At 46.5% G+C, this 18,074-nt stretch overlaps 2 protein-coding genes across 4 annotated transcripts in view; one reads left to right on the plus strand and one right to left on the minus strand.

Annotated features, from left to right (window-relative positions):
• Positions 1-10,223, plus strand: part of LOC137161289 (A.superbus venom factor 1-like) — a 46,993-nt gene extending 36,770 nt beyond the window's left edge. Inside the window, exons 30-40 of the mRNA XM_067560423.1 lie at positions 168-326; positions 1,569-1,719; positions 2,778-2,829; positions 3,032-3,119; positions 3,927-4,016; positions 4,448-4,553; positions 6,031-6,120; positions 7,743-7,829; positions 8,369-8,452; positions 8,991-9,126; positions 9,891-10,223. Of these exons, the coding sequence (XP_067416524.1) occupies positions 168-326; positions 1,569-1,719; positions 2,778-2,829; positions 3,032-3,119; positions 3,927-4,016; positions 4,448-4,553; positions 6,031-6,120; positions 7,743-7,829; positions 8,369-8,452; positions 8,991-9,126; positions 9,891-10,032 (1,185 nt within the window). The 3' untranslated portion in view covers positions 10,033-10,223. The remainder of the gene's footprint in view (positions 1-167; positions 327-1,568; positions 1,720-2,777; positions 2,830-3,031; positions 3,120-3,926; positions 4,017-4,447; positions 4,554-6,030; positions 6,121-7,742; positions 7,830-8,368; positions 8,453-8,990; positions 9,127-9,890) is intronic.
• A 3,649-nt stretch (positions 10,224-13,872) lies between these two features.
• LOC137161290 (A.superbus venom factor 1-like) overlaps positions 13,873-18,074 on the minus strand; it is a 50,908-nt gene continuing 46,706 nt past the window's right edge. For all 3 annotated transcript variants that reach the window (XM_067560425.1, XM_067560424.1, XM_067560426.1), the window contains 4 exons: positions 17,737-17,823; positions 16,770-16,853; positions 15,112-15,247; positions 13,873-14,367 (listed from right to left, as the gene is read on the minus strand). In XM_067560425.1, the coding sequence (XP_067416526.1) occupies positions 14,226-14,367; positions 15,112-15,247; positions 16,770-16,853; positions 17,737-17,823 (449 nt within the window). In that variant the 3' untranslated portion in view covers positions 13,873-14,225. The remainder of the gene's footprint in view (positions 14,368-15,111; positions 15,248-16,769; positions 16,854-17,736; positions 17,824-18,074) is intronic.

The raw sequence follows: 18,074 nt of genomic DNA on the forward strand, positions 1-18,074 counted from the left end.
GATATCATCATATAACCCCTTGCCAATTGATCCTGCATGACATCTGGTGTTTTCTGTAATTGTATTTTTGGTTCCTCTTCTTTAAAGAGCTTATTTATAAGCCTTCAGATGTTCAGTGCAATAGGACAATAAGGTGTAACCCTCTTGTCTTTCTCCTGCTATTCTAGGCTACCATCATGGTATTCCAGGCTCTTGCACAATACCAGATAGATATTCCACAGCAAAAAGAACTTGATTTGGACGTTTCTATTCTCCTGCCGCGCCGTAAAAGTCCGATAAACTACAAAATCATCAATCAGAATGCTCTGGTGGCCAGAACAGCAGAGGTACAGTGCTATTCTGTATGATTAGCATAGACCACTGATTGTAGAGAAAGGGGATTTGACTAGAATCTCCTATCCAAATTTAGGATTTTGAGGGGGTGGGGGTGATTCATATTCCAGGCACCAGATCCAAATGCATCCACACTATTGACTCAGTTTTTTAAGACTAGAAGGAACAGTTATGATTATTTACTCTGACCTTCAGCATAACAGGACAGAGAACCTCACCCACTAATTAATGCATCAGGCCCAGAACTCCTAGCTAAGTTATGAGAGGTCTCTGAGATAGAAATCCAGTCTTGACTTAAAGACTACAAATGATGGAGAACTCACAGTCTGTCAGGCTCTGGGTTCTAGGTGGTCAGGGCTGGTGGTTGGAGTTGGCCGTAGAGTCGGGACTGGGCCAAGGGCAGCACTGAAATCAGTGGGGACAGGCAATGGGTCAGAATCTATAGACAAGCCAAATCAGGATTGAAATCAGAGTCTGGATGCAGGCCAAAGGTCAAAGCCAGGTTGGAGTCAGTCTGAGGGTCTGGAGGTCAGGAGGTGGATGCAGGCTGGAGCGGGTCTATAACAAGGCTGGAGCAAAGTCCGAGCAGGCACAGATGAGGCTGAAGTGAGCTGGAACATGGCTCGGGCAGGCTGGGGCAGAAACAGGAACTGAGTCAAAAGCAGGCCAGAAGTCTGGAGAGTCTGTAACACCACAAAGCAGCAGGAAGGTTCCTGGCCGACTTACTGTTGTTGCGCAGACTAACATGCAGCTCTGGCAGGGACAGTGAAATACCTTTGCCTGGGGGGTCACCTGCCCCAAGCCCTGCCCAGAGGTAGGCTGCTGCCTGCTGCAGCACACCTGAGCAATGAGTCACTGCAGATTCTGTTGGAGGGGTGAGACATGGCGCGCAGTGAGCCGCTGTGGGCTGGCTGCAGCTTTGCCTCACGCATTTTGCAGTAAGTTGTTCCAGGGTTAGTGATCCTGACTGTGTGTTTTTTAACTGAATCCAGAACTGGGAAGGGATGAGTTGTTAGTTAGGCTTGGATCTGAAGAAACAATGTGTCTGCAGAACTGCCTGATAAGTGACCTTTTCTTCTCCTTCATGCTATTGCCTGTGCAGATTCCCCCCAACCCCTCTGGGTGGGTGACAGTCAATCCCCCCAGTCATAGCTTCATTTTCCCTGTTTTTAAAATAATAAAATAATAATAATAATGAAGTACAAAAGAAAATTAACCTTGGATCCACTTTACAGACCAGATGGAATGAAGACTTCACTGTGAAGGCAGAAGGAACCGGACAAGGGACCTTAACTGTAACAACAGTTTATAACGCGAAGATACGCGAAGATGAATCCCAGTGTAAGAAGTTTGATCTGAGAGTATCTGTTGAAGAAGCCCGGCAGGGTAAGTAACCTCCTAGCGTGTCTCTTCTGAAGCTCGGTGTCAATCCTCAGACCTGGTCACAGGGATGAACGTGACTCAGTTACACCGGTTTAAATCCAAAGTAACTCCATTGGCAGCAGCGGGATTTACACCAATGTGGAAACCAGTCAGCAGGCTCTGCAATCACATTCTCTACTTTTGACAGTTATTTCTGTGAATTTTATTCAAACTCTCCAAGTTCCACAATATTATACCTGCAGGGCAGGCAGTAAATAATATTTCCAGGTACCACATGTTCTAAGTTGTAACTAATGCAGGGTCATTCCAAATGTGGGAGCAGGTGCTGCCTTCTCTCCTCACGGCACTTATCAGCAGAGTTGGAGTGTCAGATGAGGATGGAATGGGAACACAGGCAGGCTACTCTGGGTATTCTCCCCCTCTAAAGTAGAGATGAGTCCTTGCCAGGAATTCTGGTTACAGACCAAACTTCTAGTGAACACATATGTCCACACAGCACGGGTGTGAATTCAGTATGGGGCAGAATTCAGGATCTTCAGCGCCCAAAGCATAAGCCTCTGCCACTTGCGCTAAAGGAGTAATTTCCTTGAGCTGTAAGTAGCTGATTTTTATAGTTGCTAGGGCTGACCAGGAGAGGGAGACATGGCCACACATTAGGCCAGCATATGATCTAGGAATCCAGGATTTTGGCACCGCTTGTTACACAAAGAGGAGCCAGCCATAAATGTTGACCCTGGTTCTTAACTTTTCCAGGTATCTGAGGAGTCCACACAGGTGGTTCTCTCTTATTCAGTCCTATCTTTCTGTTAGCTATAAATCATACTTCAGCTGTATGCCACCCGGCTGGAAGAGGCCTTTTAGTTTGCATGTCAAGGATAGGAATAGTTATTTGTGGGCTGTTGGCGGAGGAGGTTTCTTGAGGGATGTTTCACACCTTCAGGAAGAACTGTTTGATTACTAAGCCATGTTAGTAAGCCTAAAAAACAAAAACAAATGAGGGTTTGTCTTGCATGAAATTTCACTGAAATATTAATTTCTTTTCTCTTCTGCGATGTTTTTAGTTAAGAAGCCGGAAGGGGCATTGCGGTCAGTTTATATTGAAATCTGCATCAGGTGAGAACAATGCCCTTTAATGATAGATGATAAATAGATGGACAGATACAGTGGGTAGATGGAGAATCACAGGGCTATGAATTTTTCTATGGAATGAGAAAATAAGCTTTTGTAAAGCAACAGGGGCTGGTGGAGCTATAGCAAAATCAATTTTCAAATGAGGAATTCTGATCAAAAGAGTGTTTTCTCTTATCCTTGTTAGGTTCCTTGGTGAAATTGATGCCACAATGTCCATCATCGACATCTCCATGCTCACTGGCTTCTCACCGGATGTGGAGGATCTTAAGAGAGTATGTCAGTGTACAGTGAATGTACAGGGAATGTAATAAACCACCCAGTGGCTTGTCTGGGAATTTCAGATTAGAAAATCCAGTGCAGCGGGTTAATAATAAGGCACCAACGTTAAACCTGGAGGAACACAAGATGGCTCTAAGGACTGGTAATGGGCAATGAGCTTTTCACCTGCAGGAAACTGCAGCTAGTTCACTCCCAGTCGATGATGGAACATCATCCCCATCAGGCTGCTTTTTGAGACTCAGCTCAGGTTCCCTGGGGATGGGTGTTCACACCTCCATAACCATCACCATAGCTGACATTAAATGGGCCTCTGTTGGCATTCATACAGAAGATGCCAAGGGATGAACAGGCCATGAGCCTAATGTCCCAATTCACACACACAAGCAAGGGCCCTGACAAATTTTGCAGGTTACCAAATTGGTGCAGGCAGCTTTGAAAATCTGGCCATAAAAATCTAAATCAGTTCAATCCTGCTTTACTGAATAGCAAGCAGAGTGATTGCTGTCATTCGACTGTATATGCCAGACCAAGACTGCATTTGAGGGAATCTCTTGTATACGGGGGACAGAATTTTAAAAAACGGCTTCGTTTTAGATCCTCTGGTGACCTACATGGTGCAGAGTTATTTGGGCCTGGAGAATAGGCTTGCCAACCCTCCAGGATTGTCCTGGAGTCTTCAGGAATTAAAAATTAATCCTTAATTAAAGATTATGTCATGTGATAAAACTTCCAGGAATACGTCCAACCAAAACTGGCAACCCTACCTATGATGCCTCTTGCTTTTCCTTGTTCACATTTAGCTTTCCCAAGGAGTCGACAGATACATTTCCAAGTATGAAATCGACAAAGCCCCGTCTGACAGAGGCAACCTCATCATCTACCTGGACAAGGTAAAGACTCGTCAAGGGGTTTCTCTGATCCAGGCTCCCAGATACACCCTGGCTGGCAGTCCTGCAGACTTCAGCAGGTTGACAAACTCAGCTCGTGACTGAATTTGATTCCCTGGCCCAAATTCAGGCTTTCCACTAGTAGCAACTGAATGGGCCAGATCCTTAGCTGGTGTATATGAACATAGGTCCACTGACTTTAATGGGTAATGCAGCATCTGACACTAAGGTTGAATTTGCTTCTCTGTGTTATTCACTTCATCTTTCCTTGCTCCTGTCACTTCTCTAACTCATCTTTCCTTCACCTTCCTCACTTTCTCTCTCCCCTCTCCTTTCCCCAACATCTCCTTTGTTTTATATTTTTTCCATTCTCTTTCTCTCTTCCGTCCACTCACCCTTAGACCCTTAGCAATCCTGTTATTTTCCTCATCCAGGTTTCTCATACAGCGGAGGAATGCCTGAAATTTAAAGCTCACCAGTATTTCGAAGTCGGTCTCATTCAGCCAGCGTCTGTCACAGTCTACGACTATTACTCCATAGGTAACAGGTCACAGCTCTCCCCACCATTAAAGACGCCAGGGGTCAAATTCTGTTCTGGGTTACATTGGTATCATTACTCCTTATAGTGTTTTGCTGAAGTACTTAAGTATTATTATCCCCACGTAACAGAGAGGATGCAACACTAAGATGCAAAGAAACTTGCCCTCAGGTAATCTAGACAGCTAGTATCATAGCTGGGAGCGGATGGCCAATTCACAGCTCTAAATACAGAGTCCACATGCACAATCCCCTCCCACCACTGGAAGCAGAACCAGGTCTTCTGCTGTACACGAGCTCACGCTCCCTTCCCACAGCTGAGAAAGAAGCAGTGGCTCTCAACATTTACAGATTCCTGTGCCCCTTTTACAGAATCTGATTTGTCTTGTGTACCCCAAGTTTCACCTCATTTAAAAACCACTTGCTTACAAAATCAGGCCTTAAAATACAGAAGTGTCACTGCACCCTGTTACTGAGAAACGGCTTACTTTTTTATTCTTACCATCTAATTATAAAACAAAGCGATAGGGATATCAATATTGCACTTACATTTCAGTGTGACATGTCAGCCTGTTTTTCACTTGTGAGCCTTGTCCTTCCGTGGCCGGAGAGCGGCAGCTGCAGGCTGGGTGCCCGGCTCTGAAGGCAGTGCCCCTGCCAGCAGCAGCGCAGACATAAGGGTGGCATGTCTTGGTATTGCCACCCTCACCTCTGCGCTGTTGCAAGCGAGGACGCTGTCTTCAGAGTTGGGCGGCTGGAGCGCGGTGGCTGGCAGCCGGGCCATTCCAGTTGTTAGCTGTGCAGGAGAGCTCGTTTTTTAATCCCACTCCTATCCCGCACTGCAACACCCACTTCCAATCCCACCTTTTCCTGTGTTAGTTGCATTTTTATCCCGCTCCCGCTATTATGGCAGCCGGTGCTGCGGAACCCATGGGATCCCAGTCCCACTGCAGGGCTCTAGACCCTGTTGTAACACCAGGCAAATGTCTAGATGAGTTGATGTACCACTTGGAAGACCTCAGCGTACCCATGGGGCTTGAACACTAGATTAGAATGCAGGAGTTTTAGACTCAGACTCATTTAAAGCCAGACGGGACCACCCTGATCATCTCGTCTGACTTCCTGCACATTGCTGGCCACTGAACCTCCCCCACCTGCCAGTTCCCCCTGTTCTAACGTTACCCCATGCTGGAAATACATGGTCACGCTCATCACCTTAATACACCCATGCAGATTCCAGAGGTGAATTTGCTGATCGTGTGATTAAGAGAACGTCTCAAACCAGCTCCAATCCATCATTTCAAGTTGATATTTTCATATAGCTAAGAAAGTGGGTCCCACAGATGGCTGCTGCCTTCCCCAGGGTCACTCAGTGAGACTTCTGCTTGAATAAGGGCTTTAGGATGGTCTCCTAAGGGCTATAAACTGCAGATGTCATTCTGCGCAAGGGGGAAATGATGTGTCTCTGCTTTTTCTCTAGATGACCGGTGCGCTAAATTCTACCACCCGTCTAAGTTAGGTGGTCTCCTCAATAAGATCTGTTATGGGGATGTCTGCCGGTGTGCAGAAGGTAAGACGAGTCCTGTCTCTGCTTACATCTGTGGTGGGGACTCCCCTTCCTGATATTTCCAAACTCCACCCCGTTGCCTTGGGTGGAGACCCCTCCTACAGACTTCAGGAAGGCAGGAATTCACTCAGGACTCCTTCCAACGCCACTGTCAGCAACACCCTCTCAGCTTTATCAGCAAACGTGCAGTCCCAGGCCCCCCCCCCGCACCAGCCCCTTCAGTTGCCGATCAGCACCAGCACCACCATGGACAGGGGTGGTGGAATCAGGGTGGGGGCATGGGTAGGCTCAGTGGAAAAATGGGGGGGATGAGAGGGAAGGAAAGAGAGGACCCAGCAGGGACTGCAGGGCCTCGGATTGGGCCAGAGAGCGGAACCTAGAGATGCTGGAATGCATCTTGGAAGGAACCCCTGGGACCCACCTTCCCAGCTTGTAGCCAGCCCCTCACCCCCACGGAGTCTCAATACCTTCCCTATCCCTCTGCCCCCCACCCCATTCTCAGGGGGCTTGCACACTCCCCGACCACCTACGCTCACCTGCACTCCCTTCTCCAATGGCAATCCTACACTCCAGTCGCAGGAAAGCTGGCAGTAGGACGTAGAAGCCAAATTTCTCTAGCCAGCCAAGTGACCAGGAGGGAGCAGGTGTTGGAGAAGTCAGCTCCTCCTCTCTGCCCATCAGGGCCCTGGGGGCCAGGCTGGAGTGGAGTGGGGCTGCACACATGGAAGCAGGGCAGTCTGGGATGCAGGAGTTGGTGGGTTTCCAGCCATTCCAATGGGGATGCTCTTCCATGGTTATGAACCTTCAGTGGAAACATACCAGCTGGTTTAGGTCAATGGTTTGAATCCGGCCCAGGTGGGTGGTGACATGAAGTCAGTTGCTTCTTTAAAATATCTGGGTAATCTCAAACCCGGGTGCTCGCAGCTACCATTCCTCAGCCCTCTTGCTGTCAGTTTCAGCCCAGAGGCCAAGTCTTGAATTAGGCTCCATTCCTTTCTGACCCTGGATGAGGGGGAGACCCATTAGTGGTGCCGTTGTTTAGTGGGGAACGCTCACCGTCTCCCTGCCTTGCTGTAGCCCTGCTGTCTCCTGGGCATAGAGAGGCATTCAGTCTCTGGGTCGGTCATTCCAGCACCTTTGATTCCCCATCTGCAGCTAGCTCCACTTGAGTCCCGTGACCAGGCTCCTCCTGGCACTGACCCAGATAAGATATCCACCAGTGCAGAAAGGGAGCTGGATAGGGAAGTTATCTGTGATTGCGAGGCCTCTTTAGGGTCCTTGGTTATTTTATATATCCAGGCAGACTTCCTCTGGGTGACATCCACAGATTCCTTTGCAGAGCAACAGGGCTGTCTGAGTCCGTCTGCTCAGTATCGCCTCATTTAGACCCTGCAACCTACACATCCATCTCTGGTTTCTTCTTTTACTGTGCCCCATAGTGTGATGGGCTTCCTGGCCTCTCCCCTTATGTGAGGGGGTGGACCTTTCGCTGTTTGGGTGAGCTCTGCTCGCCATTCCCAGGATTCAAATAGGTGGGCATCTTTGAGATGCTAATAACAGAGATGAAATCATGATCTGATGAATGTCTCTCTTGGTGATTCTCACGCCATCTTCCTTCCCCATAGAAAACTGCTTCATGCAACAACATATGGACGGTCCCATCAAACTGAACAAACGAATTGAGGAAGCCTGTGAACCTGGAGTGGATTATGGTAAATCTGTGATTTGGATCTGCTGAGTCTTTTTCCATGAGGAGGGAGCAGAGACAGGGATTGGAATTCAATCTGGATTGTAAAGTTTGTGTTTGAGGCTGAATCGGGGGTAATGTCTGGATTTGCTGGGGCAGAAAGCTGATGAGATTTTGGGCCCCCAACGCCTGGAAATTAACATAATCAGATGACTCTTTAAGGTTCAATCTAACCCTAAGTATTTTATCTGGACCCCATTTCCCTAGAATCTGAGCACTTCACAATCTTTAATGAGTTTATCCACACAACCTCCTGTAAGACAGGACAGTGCAATTATCACCATTGTACAAAAGGGGAAACTGAGGCACAGAGTGACTAAATGACTTGCCTGAGATCACACAGCAAGTCGGTGGTGAAGTGAGAACTGAATCCAGATCTCCCGCTATCACCCGTACCCTGAGACCATCTTTCTCTCTGCCATATTGTGAATTACACACTGAATTCTCCACAGAAAAGCACTGCAGACCTTCAACAGCTGTTTTGTATGTCTTCCTTTTTTAAAGTGTATAAAACCAAGCTTGTTAGAATTGAAGAACTGAACGGTTATGACAACTACGTCATGGAAATTTTGGAAATCATTAAAGCAGGTAAGAGCTCTCCTTCTGGACTCTGAGAAACAAGCAGTTCTGATATCAAAATCAGGGAGCAATTTCTTTAAATGACCTTTGGTATAAAAGCCTGCGTAAGAGCTATTTAACTTAGAAAGAGGAAGTACTAAAGCAAGGATTATCCAGTCTCATGCTCCAGGACATTACTCTATTGCCACAAGGGGCTAAGAAAGAATTTGATCAAACCACCTCTGGTATTGGCCATTGTGGGATTCAAGACATCAAACTTGGTGGCCCTTTGGCCTAGTCTGCTATAGGTGAGGATGATTCTCTCTTCCTAAACGCTGACTTTTATAAATCAGTATAAAGGCAAAGTAAACTGAGATCTAATTAAGCCTAAAGCAACTTCAGTTGCTGGGAGCTGATACAACTAATAATTATTTGTATTACAGTAGCACCTGAGATTAGGACCACCTTGTGCTAAGTGCTGTACATACACAGAGACAGTCCCCACCCCGTACTGACTATCACCCCCTCATTCTGCTCTTATGGGTGGCATCTTTTTTCACCCCCCCAGGGACTGATGAAAATCCAAAAGGAAAAACCCGCTCATTCATCAGCCATGAAAAATGCAGGGAGTCTCTGAGGCTGGAGCGTCACAAAGACTACTTGATCTGGGGCCACAGCTCCGACCTGTGGGCCAGGAAAGCTGAGTAAGTAGCCTCCTTAAAACCTTTGGTGGTGATGGGGAGGATCTGGAGGTTATCCTTCCTTCGTCAGTTTCCATCAGACAGTCCCTTAATTAATTACAGTATCTATTTTACATACCTATCAAGCCCCCATTGCTGTAGTTTCTGAGATCCTCACAATATTGAATGTATTTATTCTCTCTATGGAAGGCAGTGTCATTACCCTCATTTAACAGATGGATAAACTGAGGCACAGAACACCTAAGGCCCAGGTCCTCAAAGGCATTTAGGCATTTAACTCCCACTAACTGGCCTTAGGTGAGCTGGCCAAAGAAAGAGGAAGTTTCTGGAGGAGCTGGGAATTGAACCCAGGGGAGCCTCACACACTAATCCTGAAGGACCATTTCTCACAGGCGCTACTCTTTTGCCAGCACAAATCACATTTAAAGTGCAATGTCAAGGTTCCTGTATCCAGCCACAGTTGTTTCTAAATCATCTAGGTTTAAACTGGGTGGAAATATAATTAATTAGGATAAAAACTAGACATAAAAAAGAGATTCACAAACAGAGGCTAAAAGAGCCATCCTCATGCAGTGCATGGAGCATTGCATGCTGGGATCTGTAGTCTCTAGGTATACGGGCTGGACCTCTGAGGGAGAAGGCAACCTGCGGTGTCTATGCAAGTCAGATGTGGCCCACAGGCAAACCTGGCTGCCCTTGAGAAACTGAGCAAACAAATCAGACAAATTTTGTGCTTCGTTGCTCACACTTCTTCATGTCCCTCCCAGGCTAACCTACATCATTGGCAAAGACACCTGGATCGAGAAGTGGCCCACTGAGGATGAATGCCAGGAGCCAGATTTCCAGAACCTCTGCCAAGAATTCCTAGAGTTCTCCGAAGCCATGACCATGTTTGGCTGCCCAACCTAAATTTGGAACCAGCTCTCCCAGCAGGCTCAGTGGGACAGTTTGAGCTGAGATGGAGCATAACACTCAGATGAGACACCTTCACTCAGAGAGTCCCAGTGCTGCTGACACTCTACATTAGCCCTGTGCTATTTGGGGTTTCGCTCTCTTTTTTTCTTATTATTTCTATATATAAAAAAAAGGCTGATTTCTTACCCTGGTCTGCTGTGTGGCTTTTTATCAATCTTTACATAGTCTGCAATATACGTAACCAGTTACTACGATCACGGGTGCATTAGAAACACCTTTATTTAGATTCGGATGGATAAGCATGCATGGGTGGATAGATATGCATGGATGGCTCTTTGGGAGTGAGTGTTCTGTAGCTATGTATGCCCTACCCCAAATACAGTGATCTCCACCACTGAAATCACTGGGAGTCCTGCTATTTATTTCCAGGGGAGCAGGATTAATTTCTTAGCCCCAGATTCTCAAATGTATTTAGGATCAGACCCTCGGTGCATTTAATTTTGTGACTGTTGTAACTTTGGAAGCACTAGAGCAAAGCTTGAAGATGGCAACAGGAAGCTGTACAACGTGGCAGATCTGGGCAGCTTTAAACAATTAGATTCCTCCCCTCCCGCCCCCTTTCACTTAGTGAATTTCTCATGTGGTTCCCTTTTATTATTTTTTAATTACGGCAGCACCTCAAAGCCCCAGTCATAGACCCTGTGCTAGGGGCTGTATGAACAAAAAACAGAAAGACAACCCTGGCCCCAAAGAGCTTCCAGTCTAAATACGATTCAAACAATGCAGCTTGAACAGAGGATTTAAGTGGGCTGAGACTTTAAATCACCTCATGGAATGTGGCAACACCAGCCCGGTTGGATATGTTACAGAATTCTGTCTAAGCAGCAGTGTGGTTAGCACAAAGCACAGGTGGAAGTGAGTATGATTTCACAACGGCTCTTGACCACAGGCTTTCATATCCAATAGCTCTTTTAACCTAAGATAGTAACAAGGGGCCTACCATCGATCAAATGTCAACCCCGCCCACCTGCGGGCAGAAGTTCCACCCCATCCACCCCGTCCCTGGAAGTCCCGTCCTATCCAGCCACCTGACTTCCGGCCTGCCCCCGAAGGCCCCGCCCAACCCTTAAGCCCCATCCCTGTCACCGAAAGTCCCGCCCAGCCAGTCACCTGACATCCGGTCCCACCTTGGGCTATGACTTCCTGGTCAAGATGGGCACCTGACAGTAAGCGGGTGGTGCAACCCTTCTGAGAACACCTCCCGCCTGCTCCCCACCAATGGGAGAGGGTTTTGCCCCAAGAGCAGGACTGGACCCCAGATGGCCACCTGACTGGAGGGCATGTTGCAATCCCTCCACCAATTGGCATGTGTTTCACACCGAGAGCAGGATTAGCCCAGATAGGGCACGGGGAGGAGCAGGGCACCCCCTCCGCCAATTGGAGCAGGCTGAGGCCATCCCAGAAGGGAAAGGTGCACCAATCGGGGGTGGGGTGGAATTTCTGGGGCTCGACGGTTGGTCGGGCGGCAGCGCCACACCTGGAACTCTCGGGGCCTTTAAAGCATTTTGTTTTCAAGACGCGTGGTTCACAGCTTGTGGAAAAATGCCGAGAGGAGAACATAGATGCCTTCACCACCCCCGTAAGGCCTTCGGAATTTGTTTTGACTCCTAAGGTCTTGGCCCCCAGGCGTAGAAAGCGCTACATCAGTGACAATTCTGAGGACAGCCCTTTGGCTCAGCTTTTGTTCAACACACTGGAACCAAAAACAAAAACAAAAACCAAGCTGTAGAGATTTACAGCTATTTCTTTTCTGAAATTTTTTTTGGCAGGTGACCCCAAACAACGTTGCATCAGACAGGGTAGAAGAATCAGGCCTGTCTTGTTTCTGCTCAGCGCTGATACAAATAGATGAAGAGGATGACCCTGAGGATGACGCCTATCTGGAGTTTAAGAGGAGTCTTGGCATGGAACGAACTGAACCGGAGCCACGTTGTGAGCGTTAAAAAGTCATGTGGGCTATTGTACGTGTTGCTGTTTATGCTACCCTTAATCACTGTCTTAGGGAAAAGCTTTTCAAAGATTGTGAAGGTTGTGTCATAGACGCTCCAGGCCAACAGGACCATGACTGTGTGACTTGGACTTCAGAGGATATAAACTGCAAGCTTTGGGACCTGTGTGCTGAACTATGTTTTGAAAGTTTGTTGAACTCTGTTATTGCCATAAGTTATGTTATGCAATGTCTTGCTGACTCTTAGTACCGTGGGTTGTGGGACTGAAAAGAGCAAGAAGCTTGGACAAGATGCAGAGAAGAAAAATCAGTGGGTGCCATCTCACACTTCCTGTGGACCTGTTGAGATCTACAGGAGGGGAGAATTTCCTACAAGCCTTTGGATAGGGGACCATTCCTGATACCCCCCAAGACTTCATCTCATTAGGAGCCCACCATCCCCTTCAAGTCTAAGCCATATGACTCTACCCCTCACAAGCCTCTTTCACCTTGTGGGGGACTTGTCTTGTCCGTCCATTGTCACCAAACACCGAAAGCCTTTGTTTTTGGGAGATCGCAAGGGAAGGAGACACAGAGGAAGATGATAGCGGTAGAGTGGGAAAGGACCACAGAGAAAGAGTCCATGAGGGTTGGTAGAATAGATCAAGGTTTTTTTAAAAAGAGGGTGTGGCAACTTTAGAACTGGTGCCTGAAATGCAGGAGGGGACTAGGAAGACTATAACTGTGCTTGTCAAAATTATATAGAGCGGTGGTTCCCAAACTTTTTTCCCCACCACGGACCCCTTTGGCATCTGACTAAATGTCCTGGACTCCTTTCATTTCTGTTACTCCCAGAATGCCCCTGCCAGGGTGGGAATGCATGCGAGGCCCTACTGTGCAGAGGATGATCTTTTGAGGTTAAACTCTTGCTGGGGGTTGGGTAGCAGGCTCTGTCTCAGCCTCTCCTCGCTTGTCACTCACTGCTTCTTCCGCAGTCACTCATTGCTCCTCAGTCTTAACCAACCAGTGTTGTGCTCCATGCAGCAAAAGTGCCGGAATGCTGCTCCAGCAGACAGGCGTGTTCTGGTCCTGGGCTCAAGGAAAGGAGCCCCACCTAACCCATGGCAGATCAGGGATCCAGGGACCCACTTTGGGAACTACTGATATAAAGCATAATCCTCCTTGACATCAGCTGATTCTAAAGGCCATGCAATTAAAAGCACTTGCAGGTTTACCCTGCATCCACACTGGCACGTCTGCCAACCCAAATCAGCTGCAATGGCTCCTTGGGTATCTGTCCCAGAGAACTATTGCACTCTGGAGCAGTGCAATCTGGGAAATGTTGAGATGCATTTGGGGATATCCCTGGGAGGCTCAGAGGGAATTGTGAGACTGTGATTAATCTCCCATGATGCCCTGAGACACTCCCATGATTCCTCGAGACTCTTCAATAACTCCTCTGGATTGGGTGCCATTTCCAAGCTGTTTTCACAACATGGGAGGTCCAGATGACTATTCAGCTCACTCTGTCCTTCATCAGCAGCAAAGGATTTTGATGTAGGTTGTGCAAAGCCACCATGAAGCAGCAGAAAGTGGCCCAGGAGTTCCTGGTGACAGCCAAAAACTGAGACCAGAAGCTGGCAGGCTGATGTTGAGTTCACAAACAAGTGGCTGGCTGGAAACTTTACTCATGGATGAAGCCACGGGTCTGGACCACACTCGCAGATGAACTGAGCCAACTTGTTCTCAAAGCCTTTGATGACCAGCAGTGGCTGCAGGGCTTTGGGACAAGGAAAGAGACTTTCCTGGAACTGTGCCTGAATTCGCCATAGTAACTAGGTATCCAGTAAGGAGCACTGCATTATTTATTCTCTCGATTTGCACAATAATCAGAAAGTGTCCTATCCCATGCTCTGAATACCCTTGACATTTAAAAGACACAGTGAAAAACTTAAGCCCTTCAACAAAAAGGCTACACAAGGGTTTTTTAAAACCCACACAAGAGGCCAGTGTGAGAAAGTGGCCCTAAAGAGAAATGATCAGAGAAATCAGAGAGAAGCTGCAAGCAGGGTACAGGATAGAGCAGCATGTCTGCAGTATCAAGCCTGTCGGAGTGAAGGTGCCTCAGTGTCAGCATTATCCTCCCACCGGCTCAATTCAAAGTATCTCACTTGCGCCACCGCTAGCACTGATTCCATATTTAGCTTAGGCAGCCAAACAGTATCATGGTTTCGGAGAACTCAGCTAATTCCTGGCATAGGCTCTGGAAATGCAGCTCCCGGCATTCCTCTTCAGTCGGCCACTTCTCAATCCAGGTGTCACTGCTGAAAACGTAGGAGATGCTGGAAGAGACAGGACAGAAGGTCTGTGCCTTTGATTCCAAGTTCCTCTGTTTACTACTGTGTAATTGCCCACTGGGTCACTCAAAGGCTGCTATGCGTTCCAGGACCCGAAGGGGACATCTGGTTTGCATAAGCACAAAGCTGATTGAGTCCACCCTCAGGTCCCAGCATTCAATAATCTATCTTCAGGTGCTTGGATTAGGATAGAATTCTGCATACTGGGACCTATGGTCTCCACAGGATGACACATTCATATGTGGATTCCATCAATATATATTTTTCCCAAATTATACCTTTCCACCCATTCTAGCAAAACTATTTGCCCAATTTAAAGCCACTTTGACTACACTTTGTGCTGGTGAAACGCTTAGATAACTAAGACCCTGTCTACACTTACCTGTGAGATTCGGCAGCAGTCGACAGAAGTTACGCAAAGTACGCAAAAAACTTGCATAACTCCTGTTGACTGCTGAGCTTCCCTTCTGCACTCTGTCTTCACTGTTCTTGTTGACGCAGCGCTACGCTACTTGTATATCTAGTCTTAGTACGTCTATTTCTGGATCAACTGAGCGGGTCTTCACTGACTGCTCAGTCGATCCAGAGAAATCGATCTGATAGCAGCAAATTTGCCACCATCAGTGTAACCACAGCCGAAGAAAGATGAAGTGATCAATGGAGTGCAACTTACAACCTCCCTGTATCCTGTCTATCACCAAAAGATTACAAGAGCTCATTCCCACTTACTCGGATTTCACTGCCCACACATCACTTCTGGGGCCCCAGATCAAATAGTCCTTGTTAAGCTCCAGCTTCAGAGACTCCCTGCATTTCCTGGGGCTCATGAATGTGTGGTTTATTCCTTTTGGATATGTTTCAGTCCCTAGAAAACAAAGATACTGTAAAATCTGACACAAGGAGCAAGGGAGTTAGTGAGCAGGGAGAAAACAAGTTGCAGGAATAGAAAGAGGGGGAATACCAGGCAGTATCCCAAAGTTTCAGCACAGAGACCTAGGGTCTTTGGTATATCCAGGTATAAATGCCACTGAAGCCAATCACAGAAATTGCACCAGAGCTTAATTTGCCCTCTCTTCAGTTTGACTTTATTTTGGCTTATCCAGATCAATGTTTAGGAACACAGATTATTTAGATAATGATTTAGATAATGGCATAGAGAGTACACTCAAAGTTTCCAGATGATACCGAGCTGGGAGGGGTTGCAAGTGCTTTGGAGGTTAGGATTAAAATTTAAAATGATCTGGACAAACTGGAGAAATAGTCTGAAGTAAATAGGATGAAATTCAATAAGGACAACAGCAAAGTACTCCACTTAGGAAGGAACAATCAGATGCAGACACACAAAATGGAAAATGACTGCCAACGATGGAATACTGAAGAAAGGGATCTGTGGGTCATCATGTATCATGAGCTAAATATGAATGAACAGTATAACATTATTGCACGAAAGCAAACATCATTCTGGGATGTATTAGCAGAAGTGTTGTAAGCAAGATACGAAAAGTAATTCTTCTACTGTACCCTATGCTGATTAAGCCTCAAATGGAGTATTTTGTCCAGTTCTGGGTGCCACATTTTTAGGAAGGATGTGGACAAATTGGAGAAAGTCCAGAGAAGAGCAACAAAAATAATTAAAGGGCTAGAAAACATGATCTGCGAGGGAAGATTGAAAAAATAGGGTTTGTTTAGTCTGGAGAAGAGAAGACTGAGAGGGGACATAACAGTTTTTAAGTATATAAAAGGTTGTTACAAGGAGGAGGGAGAAAAATTGTTTTCCTTAACCTCTGAGGATAGGACAAGAAACAATGGGCTTAAATTGCAGCAAGGGAGGTTTAGATTAGACATTAGAAAAGACTTCCTAACTGTCAGAGTGGTTAATCACTGGAATAAATTGCCTAGGGAGATTGTGGTATCTCCCTCATTGGAGATTTTTAAGAGCAAGTTAGACAAATCCCTGACAGGGATCGTCTAGATAACTTAGTCCTGCCATGAATGCAGGGGACTGGACTAGATGACCTCTCAAGGTCCCTTCCAGTCCTATGATAGGATCATCCTCATTCTTATTGGATTGGACCAACATTCTGATTGCTGCATTGGCCAATAGCTGGTGCTTCAGAGGAAGATGGAACAACCCATGATGCAATTGACCATTTATGCAAATGTATATATATACACACACACACACACACACACACACAAACACACGCACACATGCACACACACTATATATATAGGGTGGGATGGGGTAAGGGGAATCCTTCCTGACTCTTGTGGTGATCACATCATGACCTGAAGCACGAGACTAGATGATCCTTATCTTAGTTCTCTGAAGTCCCAACTCTGGAGACGGGGTACTTATTTCTTGGAGTCCGAGGAGAAGTTCTGACCTTCTTTAATGATCTCCAAAACTTCCATCACATAGCTGTCATGACCGCTCAGTTCTTCCATTTTAATGAGCCTAGTTTTATACACTTAGGGGGGGAAATGACACAGGTTAAAGGACTTTGTAGTAAAAAATTCAGTGTGTAGTCAACTCCCAGAAAGGCAGAGAGAATGAAGCAATCAGCAGACTAAAGGCTATATTTGAATCTTGGTCCCCTTGTCATCATGTGTTGGGAGATTCCTCCATGTCTTGGATTTGGAGGATCCCAGACTCCCGTTGTTAAATACATCTGGTGATATAGGCATGGGTTCCCATCTATGGCACCCAGGGAAACACTGGCAGATTCTTAGGAGCTCTAGGACTGTACACTAATTGTGTCACATAGCAAAAACCACATAGGTGGCTCAAGGAGACTACATGTTCCAGCATACAATGCTTCATTTGAATCCAACCAATAGGATACTCAGATCAACTTGAATCAAGCAGTGAATGCTGGGAGGAGCTGTAGTAAACCACCTTCTGATTGGTCAAGATGGAGTTTTCAGTGTGAGGAGCTGCAGTCTTCACAGTCCAAAAATCAAAACCTCAAATTGGATCCTTTTGACTTTTTCTGTGGGGAAAGTTGAGTTTGAACCATCGGGCCCAAAAGGGCCCGTACAATTTTGGTTCTGGGTTGCATCCAGAACTGGATCTCTTGTTTACTGGTTCTTGTTTTCAGATAGATGAGATCTTATTAGAATAGAGATCTCCGCATTCTAGATGGCAGCAATCTCACAAAGATTTCATCTCATGAGTTTTCTGCCATGTCGGGCCCAAAAATCTCATGAGATTTCTGCATCAGTAAATTAAATGCATACTCTGCTCCAATCCAGCATTGAACCTGAACCTCCAAACTAAACCAGATCTATATTGGAACTATATTTCAACTTTCCTTGTGTAAAAGACTCAACAGATCTAAGTCACAGATTTACCATAATCCACTTCAAGTTTACAGACCGCCTCCACTCGTTTTTCCAGGTTTAAGGTATAAAGCATCTTGTCCTGCATGAAGCATTTTCCTGTGGGAAAAGAAGCCATTCAAAATCCCTCAGTTCTCTCTTCATTACCACTGCTCAAAGATGCTGGATTGAGCGGTCTGGAGACTAAAGGCCTCCAGAACAGGTACAACCTAGGCTGCAAAAATGCTTCCCCCACACCCACACCGCCCGACTCCCTATCAGTGGGTCTCAACCCTGTTCTAGTGTGAACCTCTGTAAGAATATGAGGGCATCTTTTTCTATGGCCTATTGGGTACCTGGCCTCTCTTCAG

Source organism: Emydura macquarii, unplaced genomic scaffold, assembly GCF_026122565.2.
Source record: "Emydura macquarii macquarii isolate MOO-44397 ecotype Brisbane River unplaced genomic scaffold, CSIRO-AGI_Emac_v2 contig_2292, whole genome shotgun sequence".
Classification (NCBI taxonomy): domain Eukaryota; kingdom Metazoa; phylum Chordata; order Testudines; family Chelidae; genus Emydura; species Emydura macquarii.